Here is a 13,218-nt window from a genome sequence, read left to right as displayed (position 1 = left end):
TGGTTTGGTTTGTCTCTAACTACCTTTTGGCTTCTCTCCCTCCTCCATGTCACTAACATCATTGTTTCTGGTGGGAGGCCTGCACAGCATAGGAATCTGGGAAGGCAATGATACCTGAGTTCTGGGAGAAGGACATAGAAAAGGACAAGTCTGGGTTCAAATCCTGGCTCACCATTTACTAGCTGTGTGGCCTGAGGAAAAGCACTGTAGCCATTCTGGTTCTTTGTTTCACGTCTCAAATGAGTACATCCAATACCATATAGGGTTGTTAATGTTTAAATGAGGTAATGCATAACACAATACATGCCAGTTATTATTATAAGGGAAGTAGAGTGGTTAGACTGGGGGGCAGACCTTGGGTTCCAGGCTGCCTACCAGTGTTTGGTAACATTGTTTCCAGGCCTGAGGCAGTGAGCTATCTATTATAGTTCATTTTTGGTGAGAAGGAGAGAAGTTGAAGGTGACATCAATTTTTTTCTTAGATGCATGCAGGCAAATCCTACAGGTACTTTTATTTTTGTAGGCAAGGGAACGAGACGAAGAGGGAACTGGAGCAGATGGCTATTTTTCTTTGGTCCTTGGTGGCCTTTGACCCCTGTGGCTTCTGAGTCATGTGTGTCTGGCTGGGATTATTATGGGAAGTGGTGATCCTTCTGTGCAGCTTACTCTAAGGAGGTCATCATTCAGTCACACTCCTTAGCTCTTTAACGTAGAATATAGGGTCTCTTCCTGGGGGCTCTTGTGGAGAAGGTGGCTAGGAGGTGCTGTCGGTGAGGGTGAGGTTGAGTTGGAGAGGGTAAGGGAGGCATAGAGGATGCCGTCAACCTGCGTGAGAACAGAGAGAAGGGGGTTAGAAGTGGAGGGGGAGCTGACCTCATCTTACATCAGTGATCTCATACCTGAGTGCCCTGCTGATACCACAGTCTCTCTATTCTTTCCACCCCTACTTCTCAAAGCTTCTCTTTAATTCTTTCAGGCTCTAGTCTGAGCTACTTACTTTTGGGTCTGGCTTGGAGTCTCTATGTAGTCCTAGAAAAAAAAATAAAAATGTGCCAGGATCAGAGGCATGGCAGCCAAGGTAGAGAAATGGGCAGAGGGCTCAGTAGTGAGGTCATCTGCTAGGTCAGGACTAGGGTCATGTGGGAGGGATGGGTGAGGCATGGGAAAGAGGAAAACGCTGAGGGGCACGTGTGTGGGGAGAGAGTGTGAAAGGAAGAAGGAAGGGCCAAGGTGGAGAGTGGATGGTGGTAGAACTGACCTTTATGCCCAATGTTCTCGTACTTCTCCTCGGTGTTATGGAAGGATCCCCTGCATGGGAAGGAAAGAGTGGGAATTGTGTTAGAGGCTGGGCAGAAAGGAGTCAAAACCTGCATCAGGCTGGTTCTCTTCGGGGCTCTACGACCTGCTTGGACCTACTCAGAAGATGTAGGCAATGGTTTGAGGCTCTCAGGAGGAGGCTGCCTGGAAGAGCTTTGAGAGGCAGTGTGTGGTGTAGCCCAGGAGAGGCCCCTGAGTGCCACCTGAAGGAGGGCTGTTCTAGGGAACCGCTGTTGTAGGAAGGGGCACAGGAGGAGAAATCAGAGGGGCGAATTCCTGTCCTCACTGCCTCGGTTAAAACTGGAGAAGGAAAACCAGCGACGCTCATCTCACAGCCTCTGGGTGGGAGCTCAGGCCTCGGTCCCCAGGAGGAGACACCATCCTGGGATGGGTGAGTAAGGCAGCTGGCAAAAGTCAGGGAGGGAGAGAAAGGCGGGAGGGGGTTTAGGGAAGGGAAAGTGTAGAAATGGGAAGAAGGATGGAGAAAAGGAAACTGGTGGGAGGGTGAGGAGGACCAGTGCTCAGGGCAGGAAGGAGATGCCAGCACAGAGGAGAGGAGGCCAGGCTGGGAGCTGACGGGGGAAGGTGCTCTGAGAAAAGGCAGACGGTAGAGGTGATGGAGGCAGATGATTCTGTGGCCACTATGGGTGCATCACCAGGGGAAAGGCAGATTGGACAATGAGCAAGAAAGAGGAGAAAATGGGGAACGGGAAGATGTGGGAAGGATGATGTTCAAGGTGGACAGAAAACAGGATGAACAAAAGGAAAAGCTGAGAAATGGCCATGAAAGGAGGAGAAGGGGGTTACCAAAGAAAGAGAAAAGGGAGACATTCTGGGAAAGAACCCCTAGGTCCACTGTTCTTGATTTAAAAAAAAATTTTTTTTGGCTTGTTTGCTTCTTAGGAGCCGGAGTCTCAGGAAATGTAGAGCCTAACCTGTTGGGGACATATGAGGATGTGGATGTTAATGTGAAAGTGGAGGATGAGAGTAGCTGTGAAAGACTCCCTCACACTGTTCTCATAAGGACACTTCCTGTTTCCCAAACCAGCACCCCCATTGGAGGGCAAGCACTCACCTGTCTGGGGCGCTTGCTTTCTTTCCACCTTGAACATCATCCTTCCCACATTTAGTCTGCAGACCTGTAGAGGTACCAACAGCATGTCAGTGTGCCTTCCATGAACAGCATCTCTCCTCCTGCCTTTCTGCTTCATCCTACTCTGAGACCATCCTTGGATAAACCAGGGCAGCAAAGCAGCTCTGCTGAAACCCCTGTTGGAAGGGCCTCAGACTCAGAGTGGCACCAGCTGGCATCCTGAGGCTGCCCACACCTCTCCTGCTTTTGTCCTCAACACCAAATTAGGAGAGCAGCTCTTCTCTGCACCCTGTGCCGCCTTCACCCTGCCCTCTCTCCCTAACTTTCCCTCTGCTTCCTTCCTCTTTACTTCAACTTCTTGCAATCCCTCAACCTTCTCCTTCCTCTGCTGAGCCTGGCCCACCTTCCCTCCCTCCCCCCCCTCAGGCACCATCGCTCCTCCTGCTGTGACAAACCAGCTTCTTATGCTTTCCTTTGAGTGGTGGCTGTTTCTCTCTCCTACCTCTGAACCTCAAGGCTGGAATCTGTGTTTACACTGCAGCCTGCTCCTCTCTTCCACTGAGGACTCTGTTGTTTCTCCCCACCTCCCTGCACTCTCCCCCTCCACCTCCTTCTCAAGTCTCTCTACAGCAATTCCCAAGCATTTGGCCCTGGTTCACACACATCCTCTCCACCACTGCCCACCTTCCTGTGAGGTCTCATCATCCACAGGGACCATCCTCTCAGGCACTGGACTCACCCATCCCCCAGCTCCAGTGACCTCCACTCCACTCTGCCATACCCTGGACATTACTTTTGTTAATCACTGGGAATGAAAACTCTGAAATATTAAATGCTAGTATTATTTTTATGCTGTGGCTCTGTTTCCTCCCAGCCCTCTTTTGTCATCATCCCCTCCCCGTACACCTGTGCTTTGACCTCCCTGAACTCTCGTCCCCTGATAATCCACTTTCTTGCAGGTTATCCAGGCTGAGAGTCCTCCAATCTCCATTTGTGCCCTTTCACCAGCTTCTTAACCTCCTGAGTTCCCCTGTCCTGCCACACTGAGCTGACAAATCGCCAATCCTTCATGTGTCTATGGCACGGAATGCTGCTTGCTTACCCAATATCCATTCACCTCCTCTTACTCAGTTACAGAAACTTGATTTTATTTGGAGTGGCAGTGTGCTCCCCTATGGATAGACGTGGGACATATTATTATATTCTGGCCAATAAGATATAAGGGAAAATATGGGTAGGACTTCCAAGAAGGCTTCTGGACTATATCACATTTTTTCTTCATCTCTGACCCTTATCCTTACTGTCAGGAGAACAGATAACTGGGGTATAGTCTTTTGTAGTTTCCATCTTCCTTCTGTTTCCCATTTAGATTCAGAAATAATGGCTGGAATCTTTGCAGCCACCTTGGACCATGAGGCAGCCCTCAGGGTAGAATCCTGTATCCAGGACAGTTAGCAGAAAGGTAGGAACCCGAGTGCCTAAGGACTGATTTCCTGTGCTGTCTGCCTCCAGTTCCATTCATTCATTCATTCATTCATTCATTCATTTAATATGTTTTTATTTATTTCATAGAGAGAGGGACAGGGAGAGATAGAAACATCAGTGATGAGAGAGAATCATTGATCGGCTGCCTTCTGCACACACCCCATTGGGGACCGAGCCCACAATCTGGGCATGTGCCCTGACTGGGCATGTGCCCATGACCTCCTGGCTCATAGGTCGAAGCTCAACCACTGAGCCACGCCAGCTGGGATTTTTTTATATGAGAGAGAAAAAATCTCTCTCTCGTATCTAAACCACGATACTTGTGGGCTCTGGAGCTAGCAGGTGAACACAACTCCTAACCAATGAGTCGTAAAGGTTTCTAAACTGCATGGCTGAATACTGGTGGGGAAAAACACAAGCATGTGCAATGATGCTTTCACAGATTTATGGCTTCATGCCTAATCAAATCCTTAAATACTATCTTCCATTTCCTCAGTGACTATATTACATTTTCTCTTCATCTCTGACCTTCATCCTCACTCTCAGGAGTAGCCACTGTGGTATTTTCCTTGCTGAATGAAAAAAAAAAATCCCTATTTTTATGCAGTTGAATTTATCAATATTTTTGTTTATTACTTTTTGACTTTGTATCATACTTAGGGAAGTCATCTCCACTCCATGCTTCCAGCACTATGTATTGAACTACTCAGTTGTCCCCATTGGTTACCTTTTAATTTACTAAATTCTTGCATATATTTGAGTCTATTTTTATCCTGCCTATATTCTGAGTTTTTCATTTTCTTCCATTACTTTATCTTTTATCTGTTTGTTTATTATGTGCTAGTATTGCAGCTACTCTAAATGCATTATGCTTAATTGTCATGACAATCCTGGGGTAATTACTAATATTATCCCCATTTTACTGATGAGTAAGTTGAAGTACAGAATAATAGTACCACTGTAACAGAGTTGACCCATCCAGGATTGATTGCAGGCAGTCAGATTTTATGCTCTTCAGCTTTGTGCTTTAATATATAAGAGGGCAGCCTGGCCAGTGTGGGTCAGTGGTCGACCTATGAACCAGGAGGCCATGATTCAATTCCTGGTAAGGGTTGTGAGCTCCATCCCCAGCATGGGGTGTGCAGGAGGCAGCCAATCAATGATTTTCTCATCATTGATGCTTCTCTCTCCCTCTCTCTTCCTCTCTGAAATAAATAAAAATATAATAGAATAACTAAGAGGGGAAATCTTGTTGCAAATTTTTAAAACGTAATTTAAAATCAATTTTGGATGCTGTTGGGGCATAAATAATTAATGCCTCTAGGCCTGCCCTCTCTTTGAGCTATAAATGCAAACATCCAAATTTCTGATGGACATCTCTACTCACCTGCCCATACAGGCATCTCAAATATAACATATCCCAAATGAGAGGAATCATTTTTCTCCCCCAAATCAGGCTTTTAACTTGCTATGGTCCCTAATTCACTTGGTGGTTTCATTACAGCCTCACTCACCCAAGTTGCAAACATGGGACTTCTTCCTGCTCCCTTGCTGCTACATCAATCTAATCATCAAGTCTTACTGGCTCCCTCTTAACCTTTTCCAGAATCTGACTCTCTCCACAGACCTATGTATCTGCAAGGTGAAGTGTGTAGTTGCCTTTTGGCTGCTTCATGTTGCCTCTGGAATCTTGTATGTGATTTATGAGGTCTTCTTTTCCATAGCACTGAGCTGTACACTTAAATATGGTTAAACTGGAAAATTTTATAGTGTGTGTCTTTTGCCACAATAAATTTTTTGGTGCCTCCTCCATAGCACTGAGCTACTTTCAGTTCCCAGAATGGTTTCCTGCGCTTGGAAGAACAGAGATCTCTATACCACCCTCACCGCTTCCCTGGCTAATTCTTTTTTATTCTTTGAGACTTTTTGCAGATGTTACTTCTGGAAAGTCCTCCCTGGTTCCTCTCCTTCCTCCCAATCTACCATAGTTCTTTCCAAGTGAGGCAATTAGCCCTTGAAGTACCTCCTGTTCTCTCTGAGTTCCTTGAAAGCAAGGAACTGCATGGTTGAATAGTGGTGGGGAAAAACATAAGCATGTGCAATGATGCTTTGTTCATGAGTAGGGTCCCTAGGCCTGGAGGGCGATCAGGGCTGATCAGGGCCTTCCGGCTACCAGCCAGGGCCTTCCTTCATTCTGCGCCACACCCTGATGGTCAGTGCACATCATAGTGAGTGATAGAACTCCCAAGGGGACACTTTGCATATTAGCCTTTTATATATATACTAGAGGCCCAGTGCATGAAATTCGTGCAGGGGAGAGGGGGTGTCCCTCAGCCCGGCCTGCACCCTCTCCAATCTGGGACCACTTGGGGGATGTCCGACTACCGGTTTAGGCCCGATCTCAGGGATTGGGCCTAAACGGGCAGTCAGACATACCTCTTGCAATCCAGGACCACTGGCTCCTCACCACTCACCTGCCTGCCTGCCTAATGCCCCCAACTGCCCTCCCCTGCAGGCCAGTTCTCCCCCAACTGCCCTCCCCTGCCAGCCTGGTCACCCCCAACTGCCCTCCCCTGCCAGCCTGATCATCCCTAACCCCTTGCCAGCCTGATCTCGCCCCTAACTGCTCTCCCCTGCCAACCTGATCACCCCTAACTGCCTCTGCCTTGGCCCCCACCACCATGGCTTTGTCCAGGAGGAAGTCAGATGTCGGAAGATGTTTCGTCGGCCTGATCTAATTAGCATATTACCCTTTTATTAGTATAGATTATTAGTATAGGTAGATTATATAGGACTAGTAGTCCTGCACACAAATCCGAGTGCCAGTAGGTCACTGCTGCCCTGCTGTAGCTCTCTGCCTGCTGCCCTGCCCTCCTGTAGCTCTCCCCGCCCCCCTTCATAGCTTGTTGCCCTGCCCTCTCCTGAGGCTCTCCACCTCCTGCTTGCTTGCTGCCCTTCCCCGTCCTGTAACTCTCTGCCACCCACTTGTAGCCAGTAGGTCACTGCTGCCCTCCTGTAGCTCTCCACCCACTGCCCTGCCCTCCTGTAGCTCCCCCACCCCCTCCCCCCATCCCCCCTCATAGCTTGCTGCCCTGCCCCCTCCTATAGGTCTCTGCAGCCCTCTTATACCTTACTGGCCCACCCTCTTGCTTATCCCTGATTGTGCTTGGTCGTTATGCCTCAGGGTGTAATGGCTAATTAGCATATTCCTCTCTTATTATATAGGATAGGATTGTTTAAAAGGTGAGGGGGGGGCTTTTTCAGCAGGAGGAGATGCTCTTGGCAGACAAAAATACATAACCCCTATATCTGGACTGATAGCCAGCCATATGCATTATACTGCCAAACCAGTTATTTAAAAAAGTGAACCGCTTTCTTACACCTTACACCAAATAGCTGTTGCCCTTAAAACCCCTCCTCAACCCCCACCTTAGGTTCTGCCTTCGCAGTTCACCCAGATTAAGTTCTGATTGGTTGGTTTCTATGCCAGTCAGTGTCAAAAGCTCTACCTCCTAGAAAGCCATTGGCTCCTCTGAGAAATCCAGAATGGCCCCGCTTTCACCTTGGCACCAGCCCTTCAGTCACGCTCCCAAACCACTACCGGGTGTATCTCTGGCCGCTCTGAGAAGCAGCACCTCGGGTCTGTGCTGGTGGCAATTTTGAATTCTCATCCCTGACCTAACCTTCTTACAGTGCGAGCTCCATGAAGGCAAGCATTTGTCTTGTACATTCTTAGTTCACACGTAGACTTTACCTGTGTCTATGCATCTATGCTAGCGCCGCATGGTGACTGGTCGAACAGTCGTTTCAGTCATCATGGTCACTGCCTTTTTATAGATATAGATAGATTACTCCAATTACAAGCCAGGCCCTGGAAAAGGGGCACCCACTAATGTTTGCTGAGCTGAGCCAACTTTCTGTCCCATCTGCTCTCTCCTTACTTTTTCTCAGTGCAGATCCTCCCCTCCCCATGAACCAAAAGGTGAGGACTAATGATAAATTATTAAGTCAAGAACCAAGACCTGGAAAAATGATCAGATTTGTGGAGTGGGGTTTGTCTGCAGTGGTGATTCTCAAACGTGATTGCTCACAGACACCACTTGAGGAGAAGTTAATACCACTTGAAGTCCAGACCTCACCCCAGGAAGATTTTGCAATTTTAACAGGCTCCTGTGTTCATTCGGATGCAGGTGGATTCAGAGAAACATCTGGTTGGGAAGATTGGAGAGAGAGTGGGGTCTGTGACCACTTACCTTTGCTTCTCCTACACCTGAGGTAGACTACCAATCCCAAAATTGCGATTATGAGCACGGCACCCGCCAGTGCCACCCCAACTATCGCTCCTGGAGCCAGGGGCCTAGACCCTGATGTCCATTTGTCCCCCGAGGCACCGAGGCCATCTGTGGTGGTGGTAGTGCTGGTGGTGCTGGTGGTGCTGGTGGTGCTGGTGGTGCTGGTGGTGCTGGTGGGGTCCTTGGTGGTTTTCTCGGTGGCTGAGAAGACATGAGAAACAAGCAAATTCTTCCTTAGAGGACTGGAAGTATCTGGGTGAAACTGCCACATCCTGTTCCCTAGTTTGGGGAACATTGGGGGTGGGGAGCAACCCTCTGAAGCTCTCACACCAGGAGAGGAGTAACAAGGTGGAATGCTGAAGGCTTATCACCTACATCATTCAGTTCAAATCCTGAATCTACCACCGATCAGTGGTGTGACCTCAGAACCTCATTTCATCACCTACAAATAGAGATAACTAGATCACAGGATTTAAAAAAAAATTTATTGTGGCAAAAGACACACTATAAAATTTACCATTTTAACCATATTTTTAAAAAATATATTTTATTGATTTTACAGAGAGGAAGGGAGTTGGAAACATAGATCAACTGCCTCCTGCATGCCCCCTACTGGGGATCGAGCCCACAACCAAGATACATTCCCTTGACCAAAATCGAACCCGGGACTTTCAGTCCACAGGTCGATGCTCTATCCACTGAGCCAAACTGGTTACAGCACCATTTTAACCATATTTAAGTGTACAGTTCAGTGGCAGTAAGTACATTCACATTGTTGTGCAGCTCTCACCATCAGCCATCTCCAGATCTTTGTCATCTTCCCAAACTGAAAATCTGTCCCCATTAAACAACTTCTCATTACCCTCATCCCAGCCCTAGCACCCACCATTCTACTGTCTGTGTCTATGGATTGACTACTCTAGATGCCTCATTTAAGTAGAATCGAAGAGTATTGTCTTCTGCAGGATTGTTTTAATAAGTGAGAAAACATCTGTAAAACACCTAGTATATACTGGAAATTTGTTTTTAAAGTTACATTAATATATATTGAACATTAGTTTCTACGAACAGATTGTACCTTTGTAAATGTTTAATGTACCATTAAAAAAAACTGATATAGTACTAAGCCACAGAAAAAATCTAACTCTAGTAAAATCTTTAGGTTAGCATGGGTCAAACTCTCTGGCTACTCTTGCTAGAAATTAATACAGGAGATACGGAGAAGGTGCAGGAAGAATAAAACCAAGTCTGTTTGTGTAATTCAGCTTGTGAGCCACTTTATGAATGATCTAAAATCAGCTCTGTGGCCAAGACAGGGCAGTGGATTTACTCAGGCTGGGAGGAGTGATTCATCACTGATATAGTTAAAGTTGCCAGCACAAGTGATTATAAAAAGTAAATCGAGCCCAGCCGGGTGTGGCTCGGCGGTTAGCATCAACCCAGGAACCAAGAGGTCACCAGTTCAGTTCCCGGTCCAGGCATATGCTGGGGTTGCGGGCTCGATCCCAGTGTGGGGCATGTAGGAGGCAGCCAATCAATGATTCTCTCTCATCGTTGATGTTTCTATCTCTCTCTCCCTTCCTCTCTGAAATCAATAAAAATATATTTTTAAAAAAGTAAATCGGCTTACCATGTACCCCTTTATGCTGAGGCCTGGGAAAGAGCCCCTCCCCCACTAACCTGGAGACAGATAAGCCACACCTTCCCACCTTCAAGTTCCCCCGTCCCCGTGAGTAATATAGGAAGATCGATTAATAAAGCACACCCCATAGTAGGTTAAAATAGGTCAAGACAACAAGATGATCAAGTCAGTAGGTGATCAAGATGATCAAGACTGAGTGGCTAATGGTTAAGAGAGGAGGCTCTGGGGTTAAACTGGGTTCAAATTCCACCTGCACCATGAAGGTGACTTTGTGTAGGTGTAAGCCTGTTTCCCCATCTGGAACAGGAAGGTGATAGTGGTTCCTACTATAATTGCAGGGTAACTAGGGCGATGCATGCCAAAGTGTTCAGTTGGGACAAGGGCACATAGCCAGGAGCTGCCTTGTTGCTGATGCAGAGGGGCCTCTGACGACCAGGACAGGGAGAGAAGGGGCCAACACAGGGCTTTGTGTGGTGGGAGTGAGGACTTAGGGGGGTTGCTGTGAGAAACAAAAAGGGTTCAGAGGATGAAGATGGGAAGAGGGAGATGGGGAAGGAGAGGAAAGAGATGAAAATGGGGAGGGAGCATTGAGGGCCATGTTGTGGGGAGCAGAGTTAGAAAAGGAAGCAGAGAAATTGGGACAACAGGTGCTGGGGTGTTACCAGGGGTGGAGGGAGGGGTGGGAATTCCTTGGGCCGCTATCGGGTCCCTCCTGTGTGTGCCAGGCTGAGCTCATGGCTGTGGGGAGACACAGACGTGGGGCTAGCTGGGGCTCCACCTGCAGACACAGGACAAAGGAAAGGCGGGCTGCACCCGTAAAAGTCAAGTCCGCCTGGAGGACATGGGGTGAAGGCAGGAGGCAGGGCTGGAGCCCCAACTTGGAGCAAGAAGGAGGATAGCCGGGGAGCCTGGAAGGTCTGAAGCCTGGGGTTGGCGGTGGGGCTGGATCTGTGGGGCAGTGAGGGAGGGGCAAGGAAGGCAGCCCACGTTTGGGGAGATTACGGTGAAAAAGGTAAAGCTGGCAGAGGCTGGGAAGCAGTCAGGGGCAGGGAGAGGAGTTTGAGAGAAAGGTCAGGAAGAGAGGCGCCTGGACCGGTCCTGGGGGACGAAGGCACCAGTGGCCGGGGCAGCGGGACTCACCTCGGGTGACGGTGAGTTTGGTCCCTGGGATGGACTGCCACACCTTCTCGCCTTCGTTCCGTGTGGTCAACCGGACTCGGCAGAAGTACCTACGTCCATCCTCTCTCCGCAGGTTAGAGATCCGGAGGGAGCCGTTCCTCTGGCCCTTTGCCCAGTTCAGGGAGAGGCGGTTTTTAAAATCCTCATGGGTGAACGGCGGGGTTGTGTTGTAGATGAATTCTCCGTAGAAGCCTTTCCATCTCCAGGATATACGCACTTTGGGATCCCTGGCTAACTCCCAGGGGTAACAGAAGGAGAAGGGGATGTGGATGGAGCCACCCTCAGGGGCTGAGAGGTGTGCTGGTTGGTGGACTCCAAAATCAAGGTTTGAAGTGCATTTTGCTGAGCCACCTGGAGGAGGGAGGGAGCGGGAGGGACTTTGAAGCCACTTGGAGGGACGGAGACGATAACCCCGGACCATCTGGCACCTCACCTACGGGCGGAAGTGTGGCAGATAATAGGACTGGCGCTCTGGCTGGGCGTCCCCTCTCCAGGGCGGGTAGAAAGGAGGGTGAGGGATGTGGGGGACCCAGCACTGTGGGACCAGCCCAGCCCACTGCTTGTTGCAGGTGGGAAGCCTGGCTGGCCACAGCCCCTCCCTGGGGCTCCCCTGGGGCCCTGGTCAGAGCCAGGGGGTCCTGGCCACTCACCAGCCTGCAGAGATGCTGGCGGCAGCAGGGGCAGCAGCAGGGGCAGCAGCAGGGGCAGACCCATGGCCTCGCTCTCCTCGGGAGGATGAGAAAACAAGCAGAGCCTCTAGGCCGGAGGGGAGGCCTGTGGAGGGGCTGCCTCCGGCTAATCTGACCACCGGAGAGGCAGGAGCAGGCTCCTTCCGAGGACTGGGAGGTGGGAGCCCTCCCCAAACACGGCTGCCTAGAACGAACAGCACTTCCTTTTACAATCTGGCTTCTTCTTTTCTGATATTGCCAAAGAGCTTCCCCTGTGGTCAGTGACCAAGAGCCATGATATCGGCCCCCCAGTCCCCACCTTCATGCTGATGGGTGTGGTCCTGACCTGGGCTGCCTGGGGCCTCTCCCCTCCCACCTCAACGCCCTGTCTCTGCCAGGGACGTTCCCATCTCCTTAGGAGTCAGTCCGGTCTGTCTCTCACTCGCTCTCCTTTTCTCTGCTTCTCTGAGTGCCTCTCAGCCTCTTTCTCTCATTGCAGGGGAAGGGGCAGCGGGGCCAGCTCAGGCTCTCTCCAGAGGAAAGGCAGCCAGGAGTCTCTGTCCAGCTACAGCCCCTGGAAAAGGAGGGGGGAGGCGCTGGTGGAGACGCCCCCAGCCGCAGCTCCAGCCCCAGCCCCAGCCCCAGCCCCAGCCCCAGCCCCAGCCCCAGCCCCAGCCCAGCCCCAGCCCCAGCCCAAGTGCATCCAGCTGGCTCTTGGTCCCTCGCCCTCCCCTGTAGTTCACAGGCAGAAACAAGACCCACAGGCCCATTCTGTTCCCTCTGCATCTCACACCCTCGCTGGGATTAAGAGGTGAGTGTGGCCTGACACTTCCATCTCCCCAGGGAGTGGCTTTCTGGAGGCCATGCCTTTACCCACAGAATTCAAGTGTGGATCTGCAGGGCCCTCTGTTCTCACCCCTTCACTTATGAGACAACCAAGGCTCAGAGAGGGTGTGCCCAAGTCCGTGACTCTCAAGTGATGGGTCCAGGACTGGAACTCCGCTCTTGCTGAATCCACAGGTCCTTCTGGATGTTTCTACCTGGTTGCACCACAGAGTCTCTAGGCCTCAGCACCAGAGTGCAGAGCTCTGAGGGCTGAGCTGCAGGAGGCTGTATTTTTATAATGCTCCTTAGATGGTCCCATCCACCGCTGTGGGAGCCCTGGCTAATCCAGAGTCTTCCCTGGACAGAGGGGTTAAGGCTCAGAGCAGTAATGGGTCACCCCAGGGACAGTCCCTGGGACCATCCCTACTGGAGGGCACTGCCCACCCGTGACGTGGTGAACGGGGTGAGAGGTTGGGAACTGGGACCTTCGGTGACTCACAGGAGGCTCTGCCCATTGCCTCCCAGAATGAGGTCGCCATCAACTTACTGAGTAGACTGTGGGAGTGGGTGGGCATGATTTCATCAGAGGAAGTGGCCTGGTCTTTTGGAGATGGAAGCAGCAGACCAACTTCCTTTTCAATCCGTTTCTTCCCCAATCCTAACAGGTTTCTTCTCCATTTCTCCCACAGGCAGCCCCCGCCTCTCTCTGTGTCTGCT

The 13,218-nt window shown here is 50.2% G+C and overlaps 1 protein-coding gene across 1 annotated transcript; it reads right to left on the bottom strand.

Annotated features, from left to right (window-relative positions):
- Positions 1-103: 103 nt before the first annotated feature.
- Positions 104-12,166, bottom strand: LOC139008902 (paired immunoglobulin-like type 2 receptor alpha). The gene is made up of 7 exons (XM_070412668.1): positions 11,659-12,166; positions 10,970-11,359; positions 8,149-8,388; positions 2,393-2,456; positions 1,259-1,308; positions 998-1,029; positions 104-825 (listed from the first exon to the last, which is right to left on the bottom strand). Exons 1-7 carry the CDS (start codon positions 11,720-11,722, stop codon positions 697-699), a joined length of 969 nt encoding a protein of 322 aa, XP_070268769.1. The 5' UTR covers positions 11,723-12,166; the 3' UTR covers positions 104-696.
- Between the last annotated feature and the right edge of the window lie 1,052 nt (positions 12,167-13,218).

The sequence above is a fragment of the Myotis yumanensis genome, unplaced genomic scaffold (assembly GCF_028538775.1).
Source record: "Myotis yumanensis isolate MYYU_CA2020_CCGP unplaced genomic scaffold, mMyoYum1.0.hap1 SCAF_4, whole genome shotgun sequence".
Taxonomy (NCBI): domain Eukaryota; kingdom Metazoa; phylum Chordata; class Mammalia; order Chiroptera; family Vespertilionidae; genus Myotis; species Myotis yumanensis.
This window is presented reverse-complemented; position numbering and strand designations above follow the sequence as displayed.

Bases quoted from the DNA above. Each gene is read 5' to 3' on its own strand.
- LOC139008902 (XM_070412668.1), bottom strand. From the start codon at position 11,722: ATGGGTCTGCCCCTGCTGCTGCCCCTGCTGCTGCCCCTGCTGCCGCCA. The intron at 8,389-10,969 runs GTGAGTCCCGCT...ATGTCTTCTCAG, and splicing joins CAAACTCACCGTCACCCGAG to CCACCGAGAAAACCACCAAG. The intron at 1,309-2,392 runs GTGAGTGCTTGC...CTTCCCATGCAG, and splicing joins AAAGCAAGCGCCCCAGACAG to GGGATCCTTCCATAACACCG.